This window comes from Aspergillus luchuensis, chromosome 1 (genome assembly GCF_016861625.1).
Source record: "Aspergillus luchuensis IFO 4308 DNA, chromosome 1, nearly complete sequence".
NCBI lineage: Eukaryota > Fungi > Ascomycota > Eurotiomycetes > Eurotiales > Aspergillaceae > Aspergillus > Aspergillus luchuensis.
In genome coordinates this window covers 2,755,558-2,774,318 of record NC_054849.1, presented here as the reverse complement: position 1 = coordinate 2,774,318, position 18,761 = coordinate 2,755,558, and the positions used below count along the sequence as shown (strand labels likewise).

Sequence of the window (18,761 nt, the reverse complement as noted above, 5' to 3'; positions counted from 1 at the left end):
GTAAGAACCTGATTTCTCTTAGAAATACATAGGGGAAAAAATTGGGTCTTTCCCCCTGGTGCCTTGATATCCGATGAACCCGTGGACCAAACCAGACTTGGGCACATTTTAGTCTAGTTGGTGGTGTGGCGAGTGCTGAAAACGGAGAATTGACCAGCAGCAGACACCCACTTAACCTATCCAGGATCAGATCCAAAGAGACTAACCAGATACTAAGTAGTGTAGATAGTGGTAGCGGGTTCCACGCTAAACAGACTAGACTAGCAATGGGAATATCTTATTCCAGATTAAGATTATCAATGTAATAAGCGCTAGGCGATTTAGCTTTCCCTTACTAGAATCTCTCACACGCGTGGAGTGGAGAATAGAGAAGAGAGCGAATGGCCAACGCTAAGGGAGACTAAGTAGAATACTAAGGAACTGGATTGTTGCGTCCGAGTGTCCCGAGACTAGTATTGCTCGATACCGGTGGTGTCATTGATACCATATATTTCGGTAACGGTAATTTTCAAACTTACTGGTAATGAATGTGTGGGATCATTCAGTGCCTGGATGTCCAAGCTGAATTGACTTTCAACGCCTCTGCCCCTTCCCCTTCCCCCCCCTTCATCCTTTAGCTCAAAGAAATAGATTAATCTGTCAAAGATTTAACCTTGGGATCAGACTTATCAGGAACTGATATAGCCATGACAACTACAAACACAGACCGCCTTCTAGGTAAGTCAAGACTAGTACAACAGTGTAAACACCGACCTGAAAGGGTTACACGGAACAGCCCCCGATCAATATTTCAACCAGAAGGACGCAAGGCAAGCAGAAATACCACCAAAAACAAAACACATCAAAATCAGCCAACCAGGAAGTCAAAATACAGAAGAAAACGAAAAGTTGCTTCATCCAGATCCTCCCAGAGATAAACTTCACCATCACCCACTTAGCGCCAGGAAGGAGAAAAAAAAAGAAAGGAATCTCGCCGACGGCATTGCTTTTCCCGATTAGCAGCACCACCCGTTCATGTTCCGGAGAAGATGAATAAAAGAGTGGGAAAGAAAAGAGTAGAGATTTGCCGGGTTCCTGAACCGGACTTTTTCCACTTCATTCCCCACTTTCCAATCCCCATTTGGGCCAAAGATCGCCGGGTGGGCGGTGTGTTGTGGGGCCCAGCAAGAAAAATTCAGGAACCATTCTCATTCAACAATTCTCATCTTTGGTTAGTTAGGCTACTTTAGTTAGTGGCTTCACAGTTCACACACACACTTTTCAACCCTTCCATGTTTTTGACGGCGTTCTTCCGTTTGTTAGGTAGGTGAGGTTTAGTTCGCGCCGGAGGTAATTCCCTCCTCTGCATAGTTCATCCCACTTACTTGACACTATCCACCGGTGGTTGACCTTTCCTGGCTAGTTGGGCAAATAATTAGTGAGTTGGTTAGTAAAGAGGAGCAAACAAATAACGAACGAAAGTCAATGCGCTCGGTAACAACCCGTCAAGATTCTAGATCTCCTCCGTGTTTAGTCTACTTGAGTAAGGCGCTGAAATCCAAGCGAGGGCGGATTTCAAATCTTGACCTTACTTACAGAATATTGGGCTGGAAGAACATGGAAGTGTGAGTGAGTGAGTGAGTGGTCTTGGCGTTCTGGTCACCGCTGCGCTCTGATTGGGGTTGTTTCTACGAACAGCTGCAGGCGGGCTGTATGCATGCATGCATGCGTTAGCACTAGAAATTACTAACCAGCTAACTAACTAACTACATTGTACTAGCTGGTTAGTTGGTTGGGGGATGGACTGGCTTACTTGAAGTGTCAAGTTAGGAGGTAGGTAATAATAGAGTCAATGGCATGATATGATACTCCAAATGTAGCATGTTGAGATGTTAGGGTAGCTTAGTTTAGGCTACTTGACTCAAGCCATCATTCATATTAATTGCATTAGACTTATGTCGCTCTATTATATGCTTATTCGATGACAGTGTGTCGGATAGATTACCTACATGACAGAGTATAGATTAGTTCATTGCCCTAAGTAGATAGACAGGTGGATAGGAAGTAGTGTCGGAATAACATTTTAGAGACCCTAGTAGTATACTGACTCCTAAGATAGTAATATCTCAAACAACCGCAGTTCCCGCTTCCCTGATTCATCTAGATAGATGATCCCTTAATCTCGGGAAACCTGACAGCTGAAGCAATAATAGTAATATCGATTCTACTTTTGGCGGCTCATGACTCTGAACCCCACTACCTACTTCTAATGGAGTGCTAGCTCTGTTACAATCATACTGTTTTGTAGGAGAGTAGTATTCTGATATATATTTCTCCGCGCGGGAAGAGGAATGTATCATGAATGACCCGGTCATCCATCAATCATTTCTATGCAGTGAAATCAACATCAAGATACACTGCACTCAATCCATGTTATCGACTCGCTCCGCTTGTAGAAACTATCTCCGACCGATCATAATCAATCCATTCCCTGCCGTGGGCAGTTTGTGTTACCTTATGGAAGGGTCGAAGTTCGTGCTAGAGAAGAGGACTAGGGTGTTAGTGAGGGTTTAGTAACCCCACTAAAACTCAATGCTCATCGATCGACATGGCTGACAGACGATCGTCGAGCTTAGCCGAGATCACTCTTTATTACTGTCATGTTGACATTTCTTTACGTCTAGTTGTTTAGGGTTTAATTAGAGGGGGTGAAACGTGGTAGCTGATTTTTTCTCATGAGCCCTATACAAAGAAATAGAGGATGATGAATTATGCGGAAGTGCGACAGTTTACGTAGGAAGTAGAGAGTTGCTATTAATGGGAAGGAAACTTAACTCCGGATGCGATGTAACGAGAGTCATCCTACCAGATCATGTATTAACCTGTAAGTAGTGGTAGTAGATAGTTATCTGTGTAATGAGCCAGTGGCAACCCTGCCAAGTAATACATACCTACAGTACCAATGCACCCAACCCATCGCATTCATCTCATCTCATCATCGACATATCATACGAATAATCTACACATGTAGTAATCAAAAATCCAACTTCTACCCAACCTCCCTCTCCCCTCAAGCCCAACGATCGATCCAAAAATAACCTAAACATAACATGTATGTCTGACAAGGGGGCAGGGGGAACGGGACAGGGGGACGGGGGTGCAGCTTTCCAAGACCCGCGAACGGAACATTTCTGGCCCCTCCCAGCGCGAGGAGATTCAGCCACAATATGCAGGGCACTTGATATGTATATGTATGTTATTATGCGGTGCACCCATGGCATCCACATATATACATACGTAGTAAACATATCTGTTTATTCCATTGAAACGAAGATAATGATAATGGGAACGGAGTAATCCGACAACATACATACATACATAACATACCTTACTTAGATGACGGTGTGACAGCATGGAGTTATTTTTACCATTTTGTATGTTTACGTGAAACATCACTACTATCACTAGACACCAACTAGAAGCGGGACATACATCCTACGGAATCCGAAGTCCCGACAGCTGGAGATGGATGGATGGATGGATCAGATGTCTGTTAGTGATGCAGGTCTCGGAAAAACTTAATCAATGCATACATCCATCCATTCTTATTCCTTCTTCTTCCTGCTACTAATCACATACCTACAGTAGCATCCATCTTAACCAACTAGGTAACTCTCAAATGATAGGTAATAATATACCCCGTAGCTATTTACCGAATACGAAGGAAGGATTTCGGTAGGTAGGGTCTCCTCCAAGCCCTAACCATGCCATGCCATGCCACTTGCCTCGAGGAGAGATCAATTCCTATTAGTAGACGATCCAAGACATGCAGCAAGTTAGCCCGGAGGTCTGATCATCTGTTGCTTCCTTAGTATTTCTTTTTTCTTACTGTGCGCATGTAGAACACATCTCATATCATCTCATGCCACTCTTCGTATAGAAGAAGCACCTAATCAATTTTATCACGATCATATACGACTGGCATAGTAATTACCTAATGATCCCAGAGATTCGGAATTCTCGGTCTTCCATGAACCTTACCTATCTACCTATGTACCTAATTACACATCTTTGTGCAGCATGCAGCATGCATTGTACCTACTTACCACATCTCATCCAACTATCAATCCCTACCTCATCTGAACCTAAAAAAAAATAAATAAATAAATAAATTATATAAAATAAAATAGAATAAAACATAAAAAGAAGGAAAAGAAAGGAAAAAGCTAATGATCTAACCGATGAGATCATCCATATCCACTTACCTCTGACTCGTGGTTAGCCCTGTTTGACCATGATACAAGGTGGGCAATGGCAGACTTTTCTGGACTGGTTTGGTCAGTGGGGCTGGAATTCGGTAGTGGCTCTGAATCGGATCGGGGACCGCGGAGAATGAAATTTACGGGTGGGTAATGGCCCCACTATGGATGTGTTGTAAAGGAAACTAACCATGTACCTTGTTTGAAGAGGGGGAAATGGATGTATCTTTCCTTGGAAGATGGAAAAGAAGATAGTCTACCACTGGGTTTGGAAGTCTCGGAGCTAGTTAGTTAGTTAGTTAGCTTCTTTGTTTCTGCCTGAGCTAAACCTCTGGAGGAATGCCTTGGAATTGGCGCAATAGATCCCGAATTCAGTTACACTGGTGTCATCGTCTGCAACCATTGGATACAAGTTGGACGCAAAAGTCCTCTCGTCCCTTTCACTTCAATAATCACAGCTTTTATCGTATACGTCATAAATACTGTATATACCAAGAAATAATATGCACCAGGCATCTGCCACCTCACGATCGAGCCATTAGTTCCACAAATTCCTCCCATTGGCTTCCAAAGCTCGCATAATAATCTGTATCCAGATGAGTGATGAAAATCTCATCTGCGACCTTGCGCACTTGCTTCACCAGGTCTCGGAATTTGTGCCCTTCCACGCTGTCCGGCACCGAGTGGACCACGGCGCACAGCTGGCTGCGAGTACTATTCGGGATCTCCTTAAACAGCTTAGCCCCTTGACGCTCCAAGAACGTCTCGTAGGTTGCCTCAAAGACCACAGTCGAATCAGCCGTCGGCAAGTAGCGGGCATCAGGAATCGTGCCGGGATTGTGGACGACCTGGTTGGGGGGGTCTCGTTAGCATGGAAAACTCTGACCAATGGTGGGCGTCCATCCAGATCTATCCGGACGATCCAAACGACGGCTCTGAGTTAGAATGGTCGGCAGGAACAGGCGCCAGAGAACAGAAGCTCCAAAAAAAGTAAAAAAGGACCATGCATTGAGGGGGCAGCAAAAGGCAATGATCCAGTGGGCGGAAATGCCAGCTGCCGAAGTTTGGTAATCGTGTAAATTACCCGGCGTTACCCCTAGTAATGAAATAATGAAAATACGGGAGAGACTTCTGCACGTACATAATGGTCCGGACCCAGGCCGGCGGTCGTCTTCACGACAGCAGTCAGATCTTGGAGGTAGGCCAAGGTATTGTTTTCGTATTGCTGGGGGGTTTCGTCGAAAAATATACCCCGAACCGCTAGATTGGGGTTCGAACTGTTGGTCGGCCACGCCGCATAGGTCTCAATGTCCCGCCGCACCAACGAGAAGTTGCGCTGCGCGTACGTGGTAGCAACATAGCCCAGGAGGCGCACATTGCCATAAGACGCCAGCTTGGGTATCTCTCGTGTGTAATTGCCATCGGGCAAGGCGTTGGGCCCTGGACCACTACCAGGATTGACCACGACGGTGAAGTTGACGTCGGGATGAGAAGAGATCCTGTGGCGTTCAGCTGCGTCCTTCGTACATCAGGGTTACTTGTATCGTGCCGCGGGACATCCGGTGGCTGACAGATAGCGTGGGCATGGACTGGGAGTACAATGTGGTTGGCGGGGGGAAGGGGAAGGGGGAGGGGGTTTAACATTTGGCGAGGGCTTGTTGAGATATGGGGAAGGGGACAACAAAAGGAAAAGTAGCACCTACACCTTCTCTAAGGGATCCCATGCTCCCGGTGCAGGGTAGACGTAGAGCGGTACGAAAACTGACGCTTTAGGGCCCATGGTGAATTTGTGTAGGGTCAACACCACTGCTGGTGGTATGACGACGGCGAGAAGGGCAATGAATACAAGGATTGCCAGAATGAGTCGCGAGCGCCGACTTTGCAGGCAGCGCCGGTCTCTCACGTGTTCCCCTTGCCCCATTCTGCTGGCTTTGGGAAGCTAACGATGTAATTCGAAACCGTGCGCGCCAAATTTCGGGGGGTCGAAACGAGCTAGCAAGTGGGCTCCCTTTGGCCATAGCGGATTTGGACCAGAGTCGGCCGGGAGACTAACAATTAAGTAGTCATCAGCGTTTCCAAGTCTGTTCGCTGTTGGATAACGCGAGGTTAAACAATTGTAAGGAGGGCAGTGGAAAATTAAAAAAAAAAGTCGAAAGTAAGAGTATGGATGCGGCGCGCCCAAAATAGAGCGGGGCAGGGTTTCGACCATGCATCAGGTCTCGGATTAGCTGGAGAGAACAATTTCTCTTTTCCCTGGTCGAGAGCGCCTTCTCGTACCAATTGTACATCCTGCAGCTCCAGTGGAGGCGACCAGAGTTCGTTCGATGCCTACCCCCCAGCGGAGGCGAAATCCGTTTTCGATGACCCAGTAAGCCTTCTAGGCCCCGTTCTCATACCGAAGCAGCAACCGCTGACAACATCGTCCACTCTCTTTATATTTGCTTTTTCTCCTTCTAGTTTCGCTCGTTTCTTTTTCCATTCTTTCCTTTTCCCTGTGCCTTTTCGTCTTTTTTCAGAAGCCAGCCTTCCATATATTTCTTTTTGTCGCCGGTTTTGCATTTTACTGCATCCATTCGCTTATTCTGGTTATGATTCGTTGTAAATAAGCAAGTCACGGATCACGATATCTTCGCCTGACCTAGCGGGCCAGAGACAGCGGTTACATCGGCGCGCAAGTGGGAGGGCCTGTTGCTCGTTTTGAGGAAAAATATAAGATTTGGGAAACTCCTTTCTTTGGGTATCCCGTTCAAAGCCGAGTCACCTGCGGTCGTTAAATTCTCGTGGGAGAATAATATCTTTCTTTCGTTTCCTTGTTCTTGTTTGTCCAAGTGTTTCTTGTCCGCATCGCCCCCCAACGCTGCCTCATCCTTCGACCCTATCAGTTATGGAGAGCCCTCGACAGTCCGATGCAAGCACTCCTGTGGAGCCTTGCTCCCCTGGTTGTGTGGACACACCGGCGACGCAATCTTCCGTGTTGTTTGATGGCAACCTGGAAGAATTGCTGCGCAACTTTCCCCTCGATCAGTACATCCTCGTCACAGGGGGTCTCGGGTTCATCGGCAGTCACACAACATTGGAGCTACTCAAGGCCGGCTATAATGTAATTGTGATCGACAATCTCAGCAACTCTTTCCAGAGTGTCTTCGACCGCATCAGGCAACTGGCGGCAAAGTACCATGACGAACAGGGGACGTGCATGCCGTCGTTGCAGCTCCACGCCCATGATTTCCGGGATGTTGCTGCTCTTAGAGGCCTTCTTGAGCAGTATCAGATCCAATCCAGATGGGGTACTCCCAAGTCCAGGATTGGTGGCGTCATTCACTTTGCCGCTTATAAGGCCGTGGAAGAGAGTATCAAGAATCCTTTGAAGTATTACGCGAACAATGTTAGTGGCCTCATCGACTTTGCCACGACTTTGGGAGAATTTGGCATCAAAACTTTCATCTTCTCCTCCTCCGCCACCGTGTACGGAACCTTGGCAACATCGGGACTTCCCTTGAAGGAAGAACTCTGTGTCCATAAAGAAGAGGTCTACAGTGATCAAGACGGTCAGGAGCAGACCGTCAGGCCTGGTTGCACGGGTATTACGAACCCGTATGGGCGCACCAAATGGATCTGTGAAGCGATATTAGCAGACCTTGCCGCCTCTGATCCAGAATGGACCATTGTAGCTCTACGCTATTTCAACCCTATAGGATGTGACGAGTCTGGGCTCCTTGGAGAGGATCCCAGGCAGACGCCCACGAACCTTCTCCCGGTTGTCGTAAAGGTTATGACCGGACAGTATAAGGAGCTGCAGATGTTTGGCACCGACTGGGACACCGAAGATGGCACTGCAGTTCGCGACTTCATCCATGTCACCGATCTTGCTAGGGGGCACATTGCTGCACTCAACGCCGCCAACGGTGGAAAGCTCGTTGAGAACTTCCGTACCTTCAACCTGGGAACCGGCCGAGGCCACTCCGTGATGGAAGTGGTCAACACAATGGAAGCAGTGTCTTCCAAGCCTATCCCGAGAAAGGCTGCTGGTCGCCGCGCTGGCGATGTTGGCTCCTGTGTCGCTGTGGCCACAAGGTCGCAGGACGAGCTTGAGTGGAAGACCGAAAAGTCCCTGAAGGATGCTTGCGTGAGCCTATGCAATTTCCTCAATGTTAGCGGTCTGTCCTCTTAGGCCGTATGCTTGTTTTCTGTTCATCATTGGCGCTTGGCGTGATTATATCTTCTTCCCGTGTCTCTTCCTCTCTTCAGGGGGAGCCCAAAATCAGGCTCCAGTCCTGACAGCATTATTGTTATTCTTATATCCATTTCGCTTTCGTTGCACTTTGGAATCTCGGCAGGTTCATAGTACCCTGTGGTTTTTGCATGATAGAGTCGGATCCCCCACTTATGTCCATCCCCATAATGCATAGTGTATGTGTCATTGTACAATCTCATTCTTAGCCCATTCTGAAGCCATTATTGTTCTTGTAATTCAAACTAGCAAATCACTCATGTATCTCAATTATTGCGATTCATATTGCCTCACCCAGCATAGGTTGATCGAAAATGTCATCTGTAAAGACGGGTTTCAGGAGGCTTGCAGCATGGATGAGCTGTCACTCTAAAGGTAGAAATGATGGCACTGTCCAAGATGTGCAAGATGTGTTGAGCCCAAGGGCCCTCTAGTATGAGATCCGAGAGGTAAGAGGCGGGGGAGTGTCGAAAGACAGATCAAACAAGAAGGCGTCCCGGAGGAAGCTTAGTCACGCTGACCATCTTACCCCTCTGCGACTCATCAGCGATTCATTTCTTTGTCTACCAAGAGATCATTTATCTGAATAGACTTGGAGACAAAAAAGCATATGCAATAGCGAACCCAAAAGTCGCCGGTGCTGAGGAGCTAAATATTCCGCATGGGGGGTCATACGTGCAGAGAGACAGGAGACAACTAGCGCTGATGAGAGGTTCAAACAAGTCGCGAACACCCTGTCAGACAGCGATATCTGGATGATTGAGTGATTGCGCAGCTTGCCTTAGTCGATTCTGCAGCTACCAGTAGCATGCTCCGTTTGATGTGTGCACAGACGCTGATCCAACGCCACTGTTTGAAGGGCAGTCTGCATGCGTGAACTTGTGGAATAGCACAAGCTTTCGAAGACAAACCGATGATGTACCTACTACTGCAGTGCTCTGTGAGCCTGGATCTCTTTGCGTCTCGAGTGGCCGGGGTATATTTCTGCCTACGGGGTAGGCAGCGGGAATGGCGCCAACATTGAAATATATCTGATGATCCGGTATAGGGCAGGGTTGACCGTGTTGCTACAACATGTAGTCCGATTGCCAAACTCAGGTTTACAACAGGCTTTGATAGGCTTGATCGTTCACGAAAAGCTGCTGACACGGTATTGCTATGATAGGAGATGCGACTGAAATTAGGGAAAGATGTACGTAATAGAGTAGGACATACTGGGTCAGTCCTGTACACATGCATGAAGATTTATTGAATGTGAGTTGCTACCCTACTTAAGGCCGAACATTATGCCCTAAACTATAACGTGCTGATTTGTTGACTGTCTGCTAGCCAAGTGGTTACTACTTGGTATATGTATTCATCATGCCGAAGCAAGCATGAACTTGGTATCTTCAATCATTTTGGGAATCTTATAACTGGATATGCAAGCACAGATGGGAATAATCCGGAATGATATTTTTCGGTTCAACAATGGGGCCAGAGAACCCGGGTATTAAGTTGAACGTCTGGAGGTATCGAGCGCTAATGGAAGTCAATATATATATTCATACTGCCTTCTCAAAAGTACAGCGTAGATGCATCGTTTACACGCAGATATAAGGCCTGAAATTGTGGAATTGCAGTCAGAGAATGATGCAAAACAAAATCCTTCTATGATTCCCACGGGGAGTACTAAAGGCATAACCAGAAGCTGAGCTTGTTTCCCAAACAAGTAACTGTAAACTATTCACATTGGATACTTGTTGCCTCAGGCCTCAACTACTCGTCATTCAAATCACGTGATAGAGACCTTCATGAACAGGTACAATAGATGGTTTCTCAATCGAGTGTCTTTGCTATAGTCCAAAACGAAGCTAATATGAGTTCGTCCCCCAGATAAATGGTCACAGCTTCTTCAAAGATTGTTGTATTCACCTTTGGCACACCTTGAAGCCACGTGATGTTTGATTTTCTCGTAATATTAGCAATATCATGCGAACAAAATGGTGAGGCGAAGTTGGAATACAAGACGCTCCACTCATCTAAAAGTAGATATCAAATAATCTATGCGGTCTTTACTTGCGGTCAGCTAATCTCCTAAAGTAGAACCATTAAGACATTCTTGACGTGAATCTCTCAGCATATCCATTCGGATCACGTGACACTTCACTCATGACCGGAGCACGCGCAGTGGCATCTGTGACACCTGTGACTTGAAAATCCCGCTTGCCCAGTTTTGTATTGATCATATCTCCCAGACTCGTATTCGCTGGTTAATTTCGAAAAAAGACAGGTCACAGGAGACAGTATAAGCGTGGCTAACAGGTGAATGCGGTCCTACACAGCATAAGCACGTGACCGTACCTCCGGCTTGGCATCAAATTCCCGCCGCAGTTTTCTCGACAACTGCTCCGCGTCGGCCATCATACTTTGATCTCCAGCACTACCCTGATTCAAAAGCTTGCTGGGACTTGACCGCGGCAGTCATTTCAATTTATTTTAATTATACCCCCTTCTTCACAAGACAACACAAATACGCCACAATGATCTGCCAACGGTGCCGCACCGGTATCTTGTCCCGGCTACAGCAGCCCCAGACCGTTACGCTGTCTATCCCGTCACGCGCACGCCAATTTCCCATTCAGCGAAGCCAATTTCGCAACTACAGTGATGGAAAGCCTACCGTATCGGCTACTCCCCCTCCGCCCACCCCTCGTCAGCCTGCCGGTGCCGATATCACGATCCCGTCGGCCGTGTCGTCCGCCACCCCTGGCGTGTCCCAACCATTGAGCACCCCGGAGGGTGTTCACGCTGATGTCAACCCCGAGAAGCCCAAGAAGGCTGCCGTGGAACGTCCCCCGAGCTCTTGCGCTGCTGGCCAGAAGATGAACGGACTCAACTACTTTAAGAACAAGCCCGACGTTGTGGCCCTAGAGGATGCGGAATACCCCGAATGGCTGTGGTCGTTGTTGGACGACTCCAAGAAGAACAAGACCGCAACGGGCGGTGTTGACCCCAGCAGTATGGATCCCGTCATTGATAGAGTAGTGTTGTTTCCGTGTGATGGTCCGCTAATTTTGTTATCCTATAGCCTTGAACAAGAAGCAGCGCAAGCGCTACGAGAAGAAGATGGCCGCCCGTGCCGCGACCCTGCCTCCCCAGATCCCCATCCACCATCACGCTACCGATATTACCCCTGCTGCATACAACGCCGATGCTATCCCCGCGGATGTGCTCGAAGCGGCTGCCGAGAGTCTCGACAAGCGTACCGAAATCAGACGGAGTGCCAGAGAGGCGCGGAGAAAGGGTATCCGGGAGGACAACTTCTTGCGCGGTCTCTAAATTCTTTGCAGCAATTGGCGATTTGCTTGGGGGGAGGTCTTTGCTGGATGGGGTTGCAACATGTTGGCTATGTACAGTGGTGGTGGCTGACGAGTGTAGAAATGCTTTTGTGGGATATGTTCAATGTATTCTATGCGACTTGTACTCATATTGATTCACCAGATCAGGCGCTGAATGGACTTTACTTTCGACATACAACTGAGACTTACGACCTCTTTCCACCTTGGATTTTGTCAATCAGTACTAAACCCAGACATCCAAGGACTCATCTGTCATCAGAGTCGCATATGTTTACCAGGATCCATGGCCTGTGTATGTCTTAACACTTGACCGTAATTGAGATTACAACCACGGTCAGCCTGTCTTGAAGCGTCTCTCTCCTTGTTTGTCTCCAAATCTTAGACAGTGTTCCTATGGGACGCTATCAAAAGCGCATACAGACTTCAGATTTATTCAGCGCTAGGTTTGAGCACTGATCCGATGACCCCAGCATTCACGACAAGGTAGATTGTACGTAGGCGGTTGCTAGAAATCTCGATAGAGCTCCAGAAACTCAACGCCGGGAGGGAAATACAGCGGCCAGCCGAGGTAATGCGTCAGTGGCAGGCTCCAGTGTTGCCGGGATTACTGGTAAGAGTCCAGCATCGAGTAGAAAGGTTATATGGGATAATATCTGGTACCTGGATCAGTAGTTGTGGTCAAAAATTTTGACCCATCAATAAGTTGTGGCATATGCGGACCACGGTCGCATGTATTTTTTTTGCAGCTTAACCGGAAACGGGGTGGGGGAAATTTCGATCTCAGCCTTATGGACTGTGGAGATCTCAAGATGCACCCGTTGGTTAGATCCGATCTTATTCAGGGGACAAGCTTAATCGATCTTCTGCCTCATCATGTTGACCATTAACTGTCTGGGACAGAATGTTGGAAGTAGAAAGAAAGATTATCTGGTCCCGAACGGAAATAGTAAGCTCTGGTACCTGAGGCAGGATATTGATGACATCACCGGTCCATAGAATTCTTGGAGAAGGACTGATGAATGGCTTTGTTCTGTTCTGTTCTTTCCGGCGTGACGCAGCTTAGCCTTCATCACTACCCAGCGTTGAACTTGCGCTCGGCTTACCTCAGAGATGATATCCACAGCGAAAGGCAAGAAGAGAGCGATCTTGTGTTTTGCACTTGACTTCATTCCAACAAATTGACAAGGCCTGCCCCGCAGTGGAATTGGAATCACTCACCTTCCCAGCAACTTGTCACTGCCTGGGGACTACGAGATAGTATGTATGCCTGGGAACCCCTGAATCGGAACAGGCCAGGATCCATCTCAGCCTCCCACTCTCCTCCACCAGCTCAGCAGCCTATGAAGTGTTGCAGATGATACAGTCACCGCCAACGAGCCCGTCCAAGTGTCCACGCGGATGTGGAGCTGGTTAAAACTCAGCCAACAACGAAACAACACCTCTCTTCCCCTTCTCCATCTTTCTTTCTTTCCACTTCATTATCGTTAACCTCATCGCTGCTACTTATAGAGAATCCAAACCCTTTGATTACCTTTCATCTTTAGCCTCGCTTCCCGCTTATTCCCGGCGGTGCCCAACATCTACCCATCCTGAGGACAGCTGGAATTGTTCTCCGATCCCCCCTGAACCCGTGTCACAGCCGGTGTCGATCATCAGGCCCCTCCATAACTATCACTCCCCACCATCGTGTAACTTGGCCAGTCGACACATCTCTCTATCCCAACAGACTATCCTATCACTCGGTTTTGTTCTGAGAGGCACATACCTTGCTCTTGTCGGAACCATGGACGAACTCACTGCCCAGACCAGTCGCATCACCATGGACTCTTCCCTGTCCACTCAGAAGATCACACTTCCCTTTGCGCCATCCATGCTCAACTACATAGACAAGATCTACAGCTCGTTGACGTCGATGAACCAGCCTAACTTCTTGACTGAGGTCCAGCGTGAACCAACGGGCCAAGGGTCAACCACCAAAGAGCACCCAGCTCCACTAGCGACCCTGGCTGCCTTCTACGAGTATTTGGCAAGCCCAGAGGCCTCTGCAATGCGAGCTGCTACCCAGATGGATCTCTCGGCGCCTATTACGGACTATTTCATCTCCACTAGTCACAATACGTACTTGACTGGAAACCAGCTGTACAGTGAATCGAAAGCAAGTGCTTATACAAATGTATGTTCTGTCCGACATCAACATCCACTAGTGGAACTATCTTCGCTGTTGAAGGGTGGGGTGCAGTATGACTGGTTCTTCATCGTAATTTAGTTGCGTTGAGAGCAGAAGATGCTGAAACATGATCAATAAGGTCTCATGGCCTTGTTGTGCCCAACTCTCCCATCGATGACTCTTCTAGTTCCCCAGGATTTGTGATAGCAACGGCTGATCATCTCAGGTCCTACTCAGTGGGTGCAGATCCGTCGAGATTGACGTCTGGGATGGAAAAGCGGAGGGTGAAAGCTCCCAAGAAACTGGCGACAGCAGTGCCACTAGTGGCAGCAACAGCTCCGACGATGAGAAGATCAGTTCCTGTAAACCCCGTCGCGGATCCAAGAGGGAAAAGTTGAAGAAGATGACTGAGAACCACCGTCATCTGCGCGCCCTTTCCCAGGAGGTTGGCAAACTAGAAGGCTTTCTGGGGCATCACAAGCCGTCCACGAGCAGTGGAAGCTCTGGCGAAAGCAAGGCGTCTGGTAGCGCGATCCCGGTTCCTGGTAAACCAGAGCCACGAGTGTTGCATGGTCACACGCTTACTAGGGAAACCAGCTTTCGTGAAGTCTGCTATGCGATCCGGGACAGCGCATTTGTTGCAAGCGACCTTCCAGTCATTGTTAGTTTGGAAGTACATGCCTGCCTGGAACAGCAGCAGACAATGGTCGAGATCATGGAAGAAGCATGGAAGGGGATGTTGGTCGAGGTGACGCCTGAACTCGAAGCTGGCACGGTCCCGCCGCCGCCTCTTAAGGATCTGAAGAGGAAGATCCTGATCAAGGTGAAGCACGTCGAATCCGTAGACGAAGGTGGAGACCGTGAAGCAAAGGAGAAGGCAGTTTATACCCAGCACATGGAGGCTTTGAAGCAACAGAAAAGTCCCACGAGTCCGGATGAGGCTTCCAAGACTCCTCAGACTCCGGAGTCCACCACTGCAGCTCCACACAAGCCCTCCAAAATCCTGCAGGCGCTCAGTAAACTGGCCGTATTCACCAAGGGATTCCACTTTAACAACTTTGCACAGCCAGGTATGTTGTAGTTCACTCGGATACATATCAACCAGTAATGTACTGCATCGCTGACTGACATACAACAGAGGCCAAGGTTCCCAGCCATGTGTTCTCATTGTCCGAGAAAGCCGTTCGAGAAGCACATGCCACCGATGGCGACGCGTTGTTTGAGCACAACCGACACTTCTTCATGCGCGTCTATCCCAATGGCTTGCGAGTCGACTCTTCCAACATGGACCCGACTTTCTTCTGGCGGCGTGGTGCTCAAATGGTCGCCCTGAACTGGCAGAACTTCGACAAAGCGATGATGCTCAATTCAGGCATGTTCGCAGGGGAGCAAGGTTGGGTGCTCAAGCCTCCAGGATATCGCGGCTCCGATGCACAGCCTGGAATTATCGAACCTCGCCGACTGGATCTGACTATTGAGTTCCTGGCTGGCCAGAACATCCCACTACCCGCTGGCCACACCAACGAAAACAAATTCTACCCCTTCGTGACGTGTCTCCTGCACGTGGAGACGCCAGATGACAGCTTCGCAGCATCTGAGGACGACACTGAATCTGAAAAGACCGGTTACAAACATTGCACGAAGAGCGTTACCGGCGTGAACCCCGATTTTGGCAGTCAGAAGATGGAGTTTGCGACCGTCTCAGGCTTCCTCGATGAATTGACATTTGTTCGGTGAGTTACTTTTCTATATCCCAAACTAGCTGCATGTGCACTTGCTAACTGCAGACAGATTCAAAATCAAGGACAACGAATGGATGCACAATGCGCTGGCCGCATGGGCGTGCATTCGACTAGATCGACTCCAAGAGGGCTATCGGATCATTCACCTAAATGACAGTACTGGAGCACCAACAGAGGGCGCTCTCCTGGTACACATCACCAAGAAATACAGCTGAGAGCACTACCTACGAGCACATTCAAAGACAAGATCATTTCGTTCACATTACATTTGAGAGTGTCAACAGAGTTTCACAACATTTAGCCAGAGTTAGAGGCAGTATCTTTCTTTCTGTGTATTTAGATTCTCCAGACGAGACAAGACAAGACTTTTAGACTGAAATTGTATTCCATTCGAGATGGTGCCGTTACATTTTAATTTTCTTTACTTGAAAAAACCCCTATTGCAATACAAATGACTTCGTAGGATCTAGGAGATAACAAGAGTAACCAGCAATTCCCTACAGTCCAAAATAACCTGACACTCAGACCCCTGACACCCGACACATGCCCAACCTTAATTTCCCCCCAGGCCAAGAAAATCCGGGGTAAACTAGAAACACCTCCCCCACCCCAACCCAAAATAGGCAACTCTACGCGCTGGGAAGATTTTACCCCGCGCATTCATTGCGGTTCCTATTCCCGGATGCGGGCGGACTTGGTACCTAGCCATTATCATCATTATCTTCTTCTGTCTCGTGTTTCTAGTTTCTGTTTCTGAACAACATCATACCTTGCTATTCTGGTGTTTGGGCATTCGGAGATAGATTGGGATCTTATCTTATCTATTCCATTCCACTCACTTTTATTATCTTTTGTGCTCTATTTGTGGTTATGTCATGGTGATTATCGATGGATGATGGCTGATACATCCATTTCCCCTTCGTCTATTGATGACAGTGAAAAGGGGGCCGTAGCAGGCCGACGAACTCATGAGGAAAAAAGACCTGCTACGAAGTTTACGCGGTGTCGGACGGGGTGTTTGCGGTGTCGGACGAGGAGGAGGAAGTGTATGTTTATCACCTCTTCTCATATCGATTGTTGGAAAAGAGGATGATGATACTGATTGGTTGTTGGTATAGGCGACGAGACGAAGCCTCGGTGTCGAAATTGCATCGAGAAGAACCTGGTTTGTCGCTATGGAGTACAAGTGACGTTTTTACCGAAGAATACTTTGACGGTAGCGGAGGGGGAGTTGTGTACGAGTACGAATATGAAGTCGATTGAGAATGAAGAGAGGGTTGTGCGGAGAGAAGAGCGGCAGAGGAAGGGGAGGTGGAGGTGGGTTAAGGTTCGTGAGATAGGTTGTTGTTGTTGCTTTTGGGTCTATTTTCGCTGACAAGGGGCTATTTCAGTTTGTGAATGAGGATCCTACGCTGGGTGGGGATGATGTTGTAGATGAGGATAGTATAAGCGATGGGGCGAGGGCCTCGGGAGATGAGACTGTGTTGGCTCCATCTGGAATTGGTTCTGAGGTCGATATTGGTGATGATGATGGGCTGCATGGCTCACCTGCCATGCAATCTTCATTGGTTGGTAGTAAAGCCTTCAGCGATAGGGACAAATCCGCTGTACATGGGCTTCTTGCGTTGGGGATAGGGAATGGTGTCAATAATGATAAGGCTGTCCCGGATGAAGGCTACGGGAAGAGTGGGTCTGAATTCGTCTCGTCAGAGTTGGTGGCTAGCACGCCTGCCGTGATGAAGCATGCTCCTAGCTTTGTCGGGTTTTCTGAGAGGTTTCATTCGAGCATAAGAGCCAATTCATTGACAGATACAGCAAAGCTGAAGTTGTTATGTCACTACCGGTACCATGTAGCACCATGGGTAGGTATCCGCACCTTCTGATGAGGTTCAAGGCTGACGGGCTCTTTCAGCTCGATATTTGCGATCTCACTCATCCATTCGGAATCGCTGCGGTCCAGATGGCACTCGGCTCGGAGCCGCTCATGACAGCTCTGCTGGGACTTTCCAATGCTTGCGTTATTCTAAAGGATATGGGGAATCAGCGAACGTCTCATATTAGTCGTATTGATCAGTGGACTCGTCCGCTGCGGTCAGATAGCTTCACTTTAACTGCTGAGAATGCTTTGACGGCCGTGCTAGAAGAGACAAGATGGCTTGTCACCGATATCGCTCAGACTTGGAAGAACATGGAGAACCTCATGACACGGACACGGAATCTTGATCCATTGACTCATCAAGCCCTTGATCCAGGTATTGCGTCATCTATCTACTGGATGTTCTTCCGCCTAGGTTCGTCCCAAACCTCCACGCATGTATGTGCCATTCTGACCAAACCAGACTTGAGTGCAGCGCTCGCAAACGACAGACCAATTCAGACACAACTTCCGATGCTCCCATTACCTAGCCTACCAATTCTATCGAGGATAGAAGAAGTCCGAGAAAGAACCCGAGCGTATGCCCATGTCCTCCTCTGGCTGTGTGGAAAAGCTTTGATGCTATATCACCAGCAGACCAGCCCCGGCCAGTTTACAGCCCCACCGCAGCAGCTGGATAGCTGGCTGGATGTTTTTGACGCAATTGAGCAATGGCACCATCTGCGACCACACGAATTAAAACCTATGGTGGACTTGGGTGTTGACGATCAACTTGCCCAGGCCGAAAGTGGATTTCCGCTGCTGCTATTCGCAAACGGGACGGGGGCCTTCTGCAATCAGTTGTACCATACTGCCATGCTACTTTTGCTGCAGTGTAAGCCACGCACAGCACTGTTGGGCTTGCAGTCAATAACGTTGTCGCCACTGTGGCATTCGCAACGTATCTGTGGCATCGCACTGAATAATGACCGTCGGGAATCCTGGGATCCCTGCCTGATAGCCTCATTCCTGGTGGCTGCCAGAAGAATGACACATGAATCGCAGCAACAGGAGATTTTGGAAGGCTTTGAGCGGGTGTGCAATATCACCGGATGGGACTTGGATGGATATTTGACACAACTCCGAGAGGATTGGTCCTTCATTGATGGTTACTAGCGAAGGGTCAT

At 48.3% G+C, this 18,761-nt stretch overlaps 5 protein-coding genes across 5 annotated transcripts; 4 read left to right on the top strand and 1 right to left on the bottom strand.

Moving 5' to 3' along the window:
• Nucleotides 1–4,762: 4,762 nt before the first annotated feature.
• AKAW2_10956S (spherulation-specific family 4 protein) lies at nucleotides 4,763–6,159 on the bottom strand (the record flags this gene model as incomplete). Its single annotated transcript, XM_041692945.1, has 3 exons — nucleotides 4,763–5,086; nucleotides 5,380–5,737; nucleotides 5,942–6,159. 3 exons carry the CDS (start codon nucleotides 6,157–6,159, stop codon nucleotides 4,763–4,765), a joined length of 900 nt encoding a protein of 299 aa, XP_041537676.1.
• Nucleotides 6,160–7,122: 963 nt separating this feature from the next.
• Nucleotides 7,123–8,409, top strand: AKAW2_10955A (NAD-dependent epimerase/dehydratase family protein; the record flags this gene model as incomplete). The annotated part of the gene is made up of 1 exon (XM_041692934.1): nucleotides 7,123–8,409. The coding sequence occupies one exon, from the start codon at nucleotides 7,123–7,125 to the stop codon at nucleotides 8,407–8,409; it is 1,287 nt and encodes a 428-aa protein (XP_041537675.1).
• Nucleotides 8,410–10,991: 2,582 nt separating this feature from the next.
• On the top strand, nucleotides 10,992–11,790 carry AKAW2_10954A (mitochondrial 54S ribosomal protein mL54; the record flags this gene model as incomplete). Its single annotated transcript, XM_041692923.1, has 2 exons — nucleotides 10,992–11,469; nucleotides 11,540–11,790. 2 exons carry the CDS (start codon nucleotides 10,992–10,994, stop codon nucleotides 11,788–11,790), a joined length of 729 nt encoding a protein of 242 aa, XP_041537674.1.
• Nucleotides 11,791–13,593: 1,803 nt separating this feature from the next.
• AKAW2_10953A (putative phosphoinositide-specific phospholipase C) lies at nucleotides 13,594–15,934 on the top strand (the record flags this gene model as incomplete). The annotated part of the gene is made up of 4 exons (XM_041692912.1): nucleotides 13,594–13,983; nucleotides 14,204–15,047; nucleotides 15,116–15,710; nucleotides 15,769–15,934. 4 exons carry the CDS (start codon nucleotides 13,594–13,596, stop codon nucleotides 15,932–15,934), a joined length of 1,995 nt encoding a protein of 664 aa, XP_041537673.1.
• Nucleotides 15,935–16,611: 677 nt separating this feature from the next.
• On the top strand, nucleotides 16,612–18,750 carry AKAW2_10951A (Zn(II)2Cys6 transcription factor domain-containing protein; the record flags this gene model as incomplete). Its single annotated transcript, XM_041692901.1, has 4 exons — nucleotides 16,612–16,765; nucleotides 16,838–17,046; nucleotides 17,111–17,581; nucleotides 17,632–18,750. The coding sequence occupies 4 exons, from the start codon at nucleotides 16,612–16,614 to the stop codon at nucleotides 18,748–18,750; spliced, it is 1,953 nt and encodes a 650-aa protein (XP_041537672.1).
• Nucleotides 18,751–18,761: the final 11 nt, after the last annotated feature.